Raw genomic sequence first — 12,004 nt, forward strand, 5'->3', positions numbered from 1 at the left:
CTAGGCCATCCCCGACAAGTGTTTGTCTAACCTTCTCTTAAATACCTCCAATGACGGAGATTCCACAACATCCCCAGGTAATTTATTCCAGTGCTTAACTACCCTGACAGTTAGGAAGTTTTTCCTAATGTCCTACTTAAACCTCCCTTTCTGCAATTTAAGCCCTTTCTGCTTCTTGTCCTAAACTCAGAGGTTAACAAGAACAATTTTCTCTCCCCTTTTTGTAACAACCTTTTATGTTCTTGAAAACTGTTACCATGTTCCCCCTCAGTCTTCTCTTCTCCAGATTAAATAAACCCAGTTTTTTCAATATTTCCTCATAGGTCAGACCTATAATCATTTTTGTTACTCTTCTCTGGACTTTCTTCAGTTTTTCCACATCTTTCCTTAAATGGGGCTCCCAGAACTGGACACAGTACTCCAGTTGCGGCCATATCAGTGCGGAATAGAACGGAACAATTACTTTTTTACAAACACTCCTGCTAATACATCCCAGAATGATGTTCGCTTTTTTTGCAACAGCATTACACTGTTGACTCATATTTAGCTTGTGATCCACTATGACCCCTAGATCCCTTTCCACAGTACTTCTTCTTAGGCAATCATTTCCCCTTTTGTGTGTGTGCAACTGATTGTTCCTTCCTAAGTGGAGTACTTTGCATTTGTCTTTATTGAATTTCATCCTATTTACTTGAGACCATTTCTCCAGTTTGTCCAGATCATTTTGAATTTTAATCCTATCCTTTAAAGCACTTGCAACACCTCCCAGCTTGGTATCGTCCACAAACTTTATAAGTGTACTCCCGATTCTATTATCTAATCGTTGATGAAGATATTGACAGAACTGGACCCAGAACTGATCCCTGCAGGATCCCACTCAATACGCCTTTCCAGCTTGACTGTGAACCATTGTTAACTATTCTCTCGGAACAGTTTTTCAACCAATTAAGCACCCACTCAGTTATAGTAGCTCCATCAAGGTTGTATTTCTCTAGTTTATTCATGAGAATAATTCTTTATAATAACCCACTAAAAATCTTTTTATTCACATGCGTACACATACATGATAGACCAAATGCACTGATTAAATGGGAGTAGAGTTTGACCTATAGAACAGATCTGGATGAAGTTTAATTGTGTTCAGGTGTGTTTGCATTGCTATTAATATTTTTGGCCTGATCCAGTACTTCTTACACAGGCAAAATTCCCACTGACTTCAGTCCAAGGAAGAATTAGAGGATCCTTGATTATTATTCTTCTAAAGTCGTGTGGAGACGTTGGTTCTAAATTAGTCAAAATATTTTTCTTTGACCTAAAGTATCATTGACACAAAGTTTTAGCCGACGAGTACCTTTTTTAAATTACGTTTTTGAACAGTATCTGTTTGTCTGTTTTACCTTTATGTAAGTGAGAAGCAGTAAGTTTACCAGCTTGTAACCTTTTTCATTGCTTTCATAGTCATACATGCCTTTGCTTTAAAAAACCTGACATTTGGCAGGCAATTAATCCACAAACTAGTCTGATCCCTTTCTGTATTTGAGTTACTGAACTCCCGAGGAGAAGACTGTGGCTGTTATAAAGTAACAAAATGTGCAGCAGTTTCATAGGGTATTTTTTGACTGCCTCTTTGAATACACAATCAGTTAGCATTGCTGCTGTTGAGTAAATAATAGTAGCCATATCATAAAAGGTGAAAATCAGCATTGATGTGGAAGGATGGCACCAGGTTGCCCAGGACACTTGAGCCCCAGATATGGACTATATCGTGATTCTGTCAGCTGAGCATCCCTGTGTGCTGCTGAGATGGTCTGTATGCCAGGCCGCTCTAGTCCAGTGTAGAAGGCCAGGTGGGCACAGGCCAGGGGTCCATGTCTTTGGTCCAGTGATCCCTGTTTCTTGTGTAACCTGAGTGCAGGGGCTATGAACTGGGTGTCCTGCAGGCAGGAGTAGGAGATGTTGAGGGGGCTCGTACTGGCCCTATGCCTTTACCTCAGAGTGAATTTCTCCTCCTTGCACTCTGCCACATAGAGACTAAATACAGTACACTCCTAGTTATCAGAATCCCCCCATATTGCACTACAAATTACAAGCAGTACATTCACAAGGACAGAATGCAGCAGTGACATCCTTCCCCTTAAAGAAAATAAGTCTTAATTCATGCTAGTCAGTGCTCCTTTCCCATCAACGAGCCCTGCAGCCCAGGACACGGCCCCTCCCAGTGACCAGCAGGGCAGGGATCTGACTGACACTGCAGTCGTTACTGACAGGGCTCCCTCCAGCCACAGCCCAAAATAGACAGCCTGGGCATTCGGTCAGCCAAATAGTGGTGTGCAGGGGAGGGGCCAACATGCAGAGCACTGCCATTCATTGGCTCATAGCCTGGAATGGCAACAGCAGCAGCAAATCAGGTAAAGCAATGCCTCTGCATGACTTTTCAGCTCGCCACTGCCAGCTGTAGCTGGACCTTTACTGCCTACCAGCTTGTAGCTAGACCCCAACTCAACCACACACTTCCATTTATTCAAACACCCAGTTATCCAAAAGGTTGGGATGTCCCTTAGGCTGTGCTTGGCCTTTCTGTGGGTGAAATTCACCACTCAGCCTGCTTTCACTGTCATCAGTCAAACAAAACTCAATTTCACTGCAGATGGAGTTTTGCCTGAGTAAGGACTACACGGGATGAGACTTTGGGATAAATCCTAAAGTACTTACCCAGACAAACTGATTCATTTCCGTGGGATTTTGCCTCAGTAAAGCCTGGCCAGAAACACTGTAAAGACGTTAGGATTTGGCTGTCCCAGTGTAAATACCCAGGCTTTTAAAGAAAATTTATATAGTCACCCAGTAGACTGACCTATCCATTAATCCAGGGGTGGGGAACCTTTTTTATGTCAAGGGCCTGATGGTGGCCCTGGCGGCGGGGGAGAATTTGGCGGCGGCGTGGTTTCGCGGCGGGGTTCCGTGGGGGGCGGGGGGCAGTGCCCGCCGCCGAAGTCCCCCCGCCGCCGAAAAGGGACAAATGGCGGCAGGGTTTTCGGCGGCGAGCACTGCCACACCCCCCTCGGAGCCCCGCCGCCGCCGTGAAATCGCGCCGCTGCCGAATTCCCCCCCGCCGCCAGGTCCAGAACAAATGATTTCGCGGGCCAGACCAAATCATATACGGCCCGCGGGCCGGACGTTCCCCACCCCTGCATTAATCTATCAAATAAATTTTAAAAAAAACCCACAAAATATACAAGACCAGGGAAAGAAAATTGAGCTAAATCATAGACTGTCCACTCAGTCCTGCAGACCTCACTATAGCAAAACACATCACCTCATAGCAGCCATTTTTTGTAATACAACTTTAAAAAAAACCTTTTTTGTTTAGAAATAACAAAAGGAAACTACATATTGTACAAGCACTGTGAGTTTAAGCAGCACATTCTTAAACCTTTAGCTCCCATCACTTTCCTCTTTTTAACCACAGACTGACACCCTTCAGTTTGAATTTCCTGACTTTCAATGGTTTATGTCACAATCTTAATTTTCTTTAAAGAATGAGTTTAATGCAAGTTAAAAAACAGTTACTTCTGTTCTGGGGCCGTGTTGATCTTCTACAAGGGCTGTTGTTTTGAGTTCACTGGAACTGTAATTTTCTCTTTTTTATTTTGTGGAGTTTCTTACAGTGCATTGATGTTAGGCTAGGAAGCGAAACACATACACATGAGACAGCATATATAGCTTGTAGCAGAGGTTTTTTTGGAGAGCCTGTTGGTGACTAGCTTTCATCCCTGGCCACGTTTCCCTCTGTTCCCAAAGTGAGCAAAACAGCCCTAATCCTGCTCGGAGGATTGAAGTTTGTATGGAAGGCAAAATGGCCATGATGTGTAGCATGTTTTCCCCTAATAGTGTAGCCCCCTCTCTCTGTTCTGTGGCTGATACGCAGAAGTCAGGGGAACAGTCAGTCTGTGCAACATAGTCCTCTCTCCGGGCAGCAAAACTTAGGCTGCAAATGCATCAGAAGTGACTGCTTGCCTTAACAGCTGTGGTTCCGTCGTGCAGTTTTCAGAGACCACAGAAGGGGTACAGGCACCTGGCAGCAGAGAGGCCAGCCCATTGCAGCATTCTGAGCTGAGTTTTGAAAGGAAAGAATGTAATCTAAAGGGGAAAGAAAAATCTAAGGGGCAAATGCTGAAGTCTTTACTTAGGGACAGAACCTGACTGGCGCTCAGTGTTCGGAACCTTTCAGGATTTGCTCCATTATCTTTACACAGGAAAACTCTCATTGGTTCCAAATGCAAATTTTGCCTGAACAAGGATTTCAGGTTTTGGCTCTATCACCATCAAATACCCTGTTCCTAACATCAGCTTTAATTATTATACTGGTTATGTCAAAGAGCCATGACATTTTATTTTATTAAGCGAGAGTGGGCTACATATCTGTACAGTTGGAAGAATACCACGGTGGGGAGGGGATCGCTCAGTGCCCCAGTAAGAGCCAGTGTGATGAGTCTACACTGCAATTAAACACCCTTGGCTGGCTCATGTCAGCTGATTCAGACACACAGGGCTCATGCTGTGGGACTGTAATAGCAGTGTAGACATATCCTTAGTGCTATTTTATTGCTGTTACTTAAGCAAATTAGAACTGATTATTCCCTAAGCAAATGAAATAAAATTGGTTTACAGAAATTTGACATCTGCATTAATCTTCATTAACATGGAACTGATAAATGGCTAGTGAACAGACGTGCCTTGGTTCCAAACACTGAGGAAACAGGAAACTGTAAGGTTATATTTGGTGTGTATTATGTTCTGTTAGAGGAATGCTTTATTGCGGCATCTATTTTGCTATTACTATTTAAGTAGGCAGCTCTGCATTTCTGCTGTAACCCCCTCTTTTAATGGCATGTACTGTAACTCAGCCATAAACTATCAGTACAGGTTGCAGTTGGTCTCAGTACCCCACATACTTTTTAAGTAGAGAAGGAGGGTAAAACACTCAGTAATCTCACCCCCTTAGACTGTCTGACAATATCTTCAATGTCAGAATAACTGGGCCAAATGCTGCTCAGATGCACCTTTGCAAACGTAGAGGAACATCAATAACTTCAGTGGAGTTATTGCAGATTTTCACTGGCCTAACTGAGCTCAGAATCTGGCCCAGGAACTTTTAACTATATCTTCCAATATGTGCCTTTGCCCAAAGATTGTTATTCCATTTCCATCGGTGTAATAGCTCTGTATTATGTGACTACAGCAGTGATTGTTGTGAGTACCCATGCTCAGCAGGCATAGTGTGGTAATGCTGAAAGAATGTGTAAAATATATAGACAGCATAATGTTAGCCAATTCATAATCTAGGTGCGGAAAGGCTAGTCCTGTCAGAAAAGCACCTTTGCACAGCCTTGTCTTGCTTACTGTTCTGTTGTCTCTAAAGGATCCAAGCTTTTATTTAAAGTGCTTTAACTGGATATCCCAGTTAAAGCTTTAACAGTTTGTTTATAGTTCACTTCTGCCTGGGGCAGCTGAAGGCACGTTACAGGATAAGTGAGAGAATTCTTTTGCCAAGAGAAGGATGTGCTGGTAGGATTACTGATGTAAAAAATGAACCAAGGAGAATGACATGGCTAGAATTGTACCACAGTTCAGTAATTGTATGGGAACTCACAGAAGCATGCGTATGTTGGTTTTTTCCATAAGTCTAATTTAAAGAAAAACTGTCTGTGAAAGAACAAAAATGCTACTACAGAAATAGTGGTAGCAGACGACTGAAAGAATTCTTACCCATATGCAGACTAAAGCCAATTAAACTTTAGTGGGCTTTGGATCAGGCCCTAAGGCTTCTGACTATGGGCCAAATCCTTTAGTCTTTGTGCAGCAAAACTCCCATTGATGTCAACAGGAGTTTTGCCTGTGTAAGGACTGCAGGGTCAGACCCTTAAATGAGTTCTGAAACAGGGAAAATAATGAGGGCTCTCTTAAAGGTGCATTTTAGTGTCGGGTTCTGAACTGTTTCCTTTATGTCTCTAGCTTTCTGCTCAACCCCGTCCCTTTCTTTTCATCTTACGATGTGAATATTAGGCTCTGCTTTCTGCACTCATGCAGAAATTCTCTTGCAGCTGAGCCCCATTGACACTTTTGCAGATCTGGTGGCATGGAAAAAGCCATTCATGGTGCTCCTCAGCCTCCAAGTTGCTTTTCCCTTTTTACAAAGTGGCTTCTCTTGGACTTGTGTATTCACATCCGGAAATGTGCTCTGCCTGGGTTGTGAGACCTAACCATCTGTGCCAAGAGTGGAAGTAGAGTTGTTCGAGTTCAGATGACTTCAGCATGTGCCTCCAGAAGTGAGCGGCAAGGTTCGCAGAGCAAAGGCATTGTGCTTTGTTAGGGGCTTGTTCTAACTTTCTTAAAGCATTGTCTGAGTACCAAACTGCAAGAGTGAAGACTTTAATAGAAATCACATGGGTCCAAATTTCGTGGTCCTTATTCAAGCAAAACTCTTATTGACTTAAATTGGACTAAAGAATTTGTCTCTTCACAGGTATTTGTGTGTGTGTGTGTGTGTGTGTGTGTGTGTGTGTGTGTGTGTGTGTGGGGAGGGGGGAGGGGAGCGGATTAATGAAGTCTAAAAAAGTTCTAGTACAAATAGAAAACAAATTAGAAGCCAATTTCTGCCATCATGTCTATAGAGCAGAGCTCATATAAGTCACTTTAAATGGAAGCATGGTGTGGATCCACTGAATTCTCCTATACCCCTCATAATATTTTGTGCCTGATCCAACGCTGCTTCCTCATTGTGACATGGGAGACAACAGACACCAAAAGCAGGGTTTGGTACTGTTTCATTGGATTCTTCCATCTTAATACTCACTTAAATGAAGGCCAGTGTGGTAAAATGTTATTTAATGCCTTTAAATAGAATAACAGACGTAGCAGCCTGCTGAGATTCGAAGATGGTAGGATACATGGTTTTTTAATACATACATCTATTAATGCAAAAAAACCAATGTAAATACTTACACAAGATTACTTTATGAAATTGGGACATTCCCTGCATGATTTTAGTTCCATTTGAAATAAATTGTCAGCTTGTGACAGATGGAATCTTGCTGCCATATGTTTTCAGCTATTTAAAGGAAGACAGAGCCCACTGTGCTGTAGACCAGCACATTGAAACTTCAGAAGCTCATAAAGAAAAGGGAAACATACTTTTGTCCTTTAAAACAACAGATTTCTGGAATGACCAAACAGGGGAGAGTTTTCTTTCAACTGTTTACTAGAAGCCAAATTCGACCCTGTAGTAAAATCAGTGGAGTTACTCCAGACATTAATTTGATCCTTTTATGAGAGAATCCAGAAATGGGTTGGGGGGGAATTTTCACAAGCATCTAAGTCACTTAAGTGTCTAAATCCCATTGAAAATCAATATAACTTAGCCTCCTAAATGACTTAGGTGCTTTTGAAAATTTTACCCTGGAAGCTGTTTACCTCAAACATATGAAGAAGTTGCAGCATTTTGTAGTGTGTCACATGCATGTCTGTAAAGTGAAAAGTATGTCACACCTGCTTTTTAATTGTGGTATGTAATCAAGATGGAGTCACACCACAAGGTGTTTGACAAGCTGAGGTTCGGTCAAACTAGGTGTATAATACGTCTCTTCATTTCACACATAACATGCAGAGCTTAATGATTTCATGCCTGACCTAGCATTCCTTCTGGGCATGGGACTCTATTGGAAGTCAGTGGGAGTTTTGCATGCAAAAAACCTGTAGGATCAGGACCAGCATTTGGAATAAATAAATAAATGGGTAAAGGCAAAAATAAGTTAAAAAAAAAATCCAGATATATAGAAAACAACTGTAATGTGATGTGCACCAACCTTTACCCCGATCACTCTGCTTATATGTTGTATCCCTTTCCCTCCACTGTTCATTTATTTTCTCTCTTTTTGATTGTAAGGCCTTTTGGGCGGGGAAAATGTCTGCTTATGTTTTTTTGTACAGCCCCCAGCACAACAAGGTTCTGACTGGGGAATATATGTGATATTTATATAATCTTTTAAGTTATCTACTATGTCCCTGGCTTTCCACATAAATGTGTCTCAGATAACATTGTTCCCAGTTAGGATGATAGTCCCTATAGCTTCAGATTAGAGAAGAACTAAGGAGCCTATTGTGGTATAGTAGGCCAAAACAAGTACTTTAAACAGCACATGCTTTAATTTAAGTCCTAGAAGTAGGGTGGATAATGACCATGTAATTGAGCAGTGTGGATCTTGAAATGTACAAGATGCTGCATGTCACAGGCAAAGGAGTATCCATGCTTGTTTCTGCTGATTTGGCCACACTTCTAGATCTGCAAGCAATCAGGAGAATCCACCAACTTGTCCTCACCTACAGTACAAATCCCCTTGTAGCAAACAATTTTGAATCAAGTAATTATGTTTACATTTTTGGAACACATGGCAATTTGTATGACTAACACTGCCTAATAATGCAGTTGTGTATTTAGATCATAAATTGCCCTGGCAAAAGTGTCAGTTTGAACACTCAACATAGATTAGAAGAAAAAATGTGCGAGAGAGTTAGTAAATTCCAGGAGCTGAAATTTCTACACTGTTTATGGCTCAAGGCAATGAAAAACATTTCACCCATATAGCGAGTCCATAAACACAACTGTGCACAGCCCTCAGTGCAGATATGTTTATCTCAGTGTAACACTGTACAAATAGTATCTCCAATCCCTGTAAATACCCGAAGTACTGAAATGTCTTAAATTGAACACCTGTCCCCCCCTCCCTTTTCGCTAAAGTGGCTCTGCTATTGAGTATGTGCTAATCACTACACAAGTAAAAGTGGCTAAGAGGGTTGAACTATTGTTAGCTGCTGTCATGATTACGAAATCTGGTTGAGGTGTGCAGAGGCAGGTAGACTCTATTTTTATAGAATAAAAAAATCCAGCCGGTAATTTTTAATCTCTCTGTGTCACATTGACTAGTTCCAGAACAGTGTTAGGGTTAACCTGCAAAGGACTTCTCTAGTTAGGCCTTTAGTAGAAAGGCAAGAGAAGGGAACTCTCTGAAGACTGTCTTGTACAGAGGAATAATAGCCTTGCAGTTCAGAGAGCAGCCTAGGTTTTAGGAGATTTGAGTTCCATTCCTGACTCTACCTGTTTGATCATGAGTAAGTGATTTAATCTCTCTTTCTGCCTCAGTTATCCATCTGTAAAATGGGGATAATATTTCCTTTGTCTATCTTGTCTAATTAGATGTTAAGTACTTCAGGGCAAGGACTGTCTCCTAGTATGTTTGTACAGTGTCTAGCACCTGGAGCCTGAGCTGAGTTGGGGCCTGTAGGTGCTACCATGATACAAAAAAATAAATAATATTCTATCAGATCCTAACCTCTCTCCTTGTTTTTAAAATTTAGCATCTGAGCAATACTTGGGAATCAGCATCCTGTGGGAAGATAGAGGATCAGATGATCCTTACCGAGCAGGCACGCAAATACATGAATGCATTTTCAACCCGGACTCTGGTCATGTAAAGGGTCTACAGACAAGCATTATGGTTTTCAAAACACTTCAAGTTGACTTGGAATTCACCGTTCCTCTACATGAAAACTTTTCACAAATGGGAGAAGAGCATATTTTTGTTGTGGTACAACAGTTGGGAGCAGCACAAAGTGCATTTAGTCACGGAGCATATTCTTGTTGGATTTCACCCAACTTCAAAGGATTTTTTAAAACTAAATGACACTTGCCTAAATTATTAGGCATTGAATTTTAATCAATTAATTATCTTAATGCAGTCTTTTTAAAAATAAAAAGTGATTTTTTTTTTGTACTTTTTGAGATCAAGCAGACATAATACACCAGTATTGTTATTTCAGTGATGAGACATAGGGTTTTTATAAAGAGCAGGTACTCAGACAGTTTTATTCTAAATCACTGGACAAAATGCATTGGTATAAAATACTGCAATAAAAAAGCATTACTACAAACGCTAGTCTATACAAAGGGGGAAACTGATCGAGATTATGAATGCTCAAAAATCCATACCGTTTGAAGTACTATGATTTTTTAATGGTTCTAAACCACTTATACATTGTGTGTTTGGTTTTTTTGGGATTTTTTTCATTAGCTTGCTTTAAAAATTATTACTGTATGAAACAGATTTATGAGAGCAAATTATATTTTTATTCAGTAATTTAATTTTGTAAATGCCAAATGGATACTGTGTTTTGCTGCTATGGACTTTAGCATGTAGACATGCTGCTAGCGTAAAAGGGGCAGTAGAGCTTTATATGGAAAGAAAACAAACTTTGGTGTTAGCTACTTAACTATGCACTAGCATTTCAGACCTTTTTATTTTATTTTTTTATATATTTACTTTTTTTCCTTTTGATAAGCAATACTTTTGAACACTGTTCCTGGGAGATTTTTTTATTTTTTTTGTCTAGTTGTGTTTTGTTTCTCATTGGTTTGTAAGAGCATGCATTGCACCTTCATATGTTTGGGAGAACGCTGTCTTGTTTATGTCGTCTGTTTTGTTCCATGTTTAGCCTAATTGTTCCCTAACTTGGGTTTTGCGTACTGAATCAGGTTCTTAGAAATGTATGGTTCTTTGTACTGCCGTACCAAACCTCTACCGATATGGCGAGAACACTGATTTTTGTTTTTGTTTTTAATAAAACTCTGACTTTGCTGCCTTAATAGCATTTGGTGCAGATTCATCTGCACTTAATTTTTAATATGACAATGTACTGCCTTGTAGATAAATAAAGTGTGTCCTTTTTTACTTAAATGCTCTTAGTCTCTGAAACTTGCTCAGATTTAACATTATTGCCAGAAATAATATTGCCACCGTCAAGTCAATGGGACTTTTTCCATTGAGACCAATGGGACAATTAGATGAGTAAGCATTGGCAGGCCAGGCTCTGCCTCACTCCTTTCAATAGACAGTAGTATTATATTATTAGTAACATTCTAAGAGAATGACTTTAGTCAGACCTAAAAGGCCTCATCCTGTGATGCGTTGTACACCCTCACCTCTGATTGACCTTTCTGGGAGTCAAGGGTGCTCAGCTTACAGCAGATTCAGGCCCTAAATCTACAGCCACACCAAAAAACAGATTCATCTTGGCAACTGAGGGGCTAGCAGATGCTTCCATGCAAAACTGGTGCTCTGCTGGGATATTGACCAGTTTATTTGCATCCTCCAATTTGAGACTGGCATGCCAGAAGCAATAAAAGCAATATATCCTGGGTGTATATACTGCAGCAGGACGGCTGTGTGTACTTTTTACAGGTTCCAACAAACCAGAGATCACAATCTAACCCAAAACTCCTAGGGAGTTTCACGGGTAAGTGAGCAGACCTGTAGGGACTGATCCAGGAAAGTGCATAGGAGACTCACGCTCTCTAGCTTTAGCTAGAAAATGGGGGCACCCCAGCACCTTGCTCGATGAGTTTTTTTAATAAATGGTCTCATACAGATTACTATTAAAAATATTGGTCAGCTTATTCAGCTGTTTCAGAACCATGCGCTAAAAGGTTCCAGTCGATGTAGGCATTCCAGAGAGCTGCTTGTGTCAACGGGAGCAGAATTTGGCCCCCTCTGAGAGACAATTCAAGTGTAATTTGAGGCCCAATCTACTGAGTCTCTAAAAACCAGGGTTAAGAGCCACACCCTTACTCCAGCCCTTTATTGAAGGTGAAAGGGCTGGAGCAGTGTAAAGGAGCCCTTAGCACCCGTATCCACCTGGGAGAGGATTTTCTCAGTTCAGGCACTGTGGTAGATAGCCAGAATGCTGCCCTTCAAGGACCCCCCTTACACCGGTGTGCTGGCGCAGGAAGGGCATGGCAGGGTTAGCCCCTGACACCAGTGCTGCTGAGATTCCAGCTAGTGCTGCAGCCCATAGGGCAACCCAGGGAGACTGGCCTAATTTAGACAGATTCCCCAGGGCTGCCTAAGTCACTTTGACGGCCCCTCCGGTCCCCAAAGCAGCTCAGTATAAT

The 12,004-nt window shown here is 41.4% G+C and overlaps 1 protein-coding gene across 8 annotated transcripts in view; it reads left to right on the forward strand.

Annotated features, from left to right (window-relative positions):
- The window catches only part of MYB (MYB proto-oncogene, transcription factor), a 32,903-nt gene extending 22,133 nt beyond the window's left edge, over positions 1–10,770 (forward strand). For all 8 annotated transcript variants that reach the window (XM_067542521.1, XM_067542514.1, XM_067542519.1 and 5 more), the window contains one exon: positions 9,415–10,770. In XM_067542521.1, the coding sequence (XP_067398622.1) occupies positions 9,415–9,531 (117 nt within the window). In that variant the 3' untranslated portion in view covers positions 9,532–10,770. The remainder of the gene's footprint in view (positions 1–9,414) is intronic.
- The last annotated feature ends 1,234 nt before the right edge of the window (positions 10,771–12,004 follow it).

The sequence above is a fragment of the Emydura macquarii genome, unplaced genomic scaffold (assembly GCF_026122565.2).
Source record: "Emydura macquarii macquarii isolate MOO-44397 ecotype Brisbane River unplaced genomic scaffold, CSIRO-AGI_Emac_v2 contig_705, whole genome shotgun sequence".
Classification (NCBI taxonomy): Eukaryota; Metazoa; Chordata; order Testudines; family Chelidae; genus Emydura; species Emydura macquarii.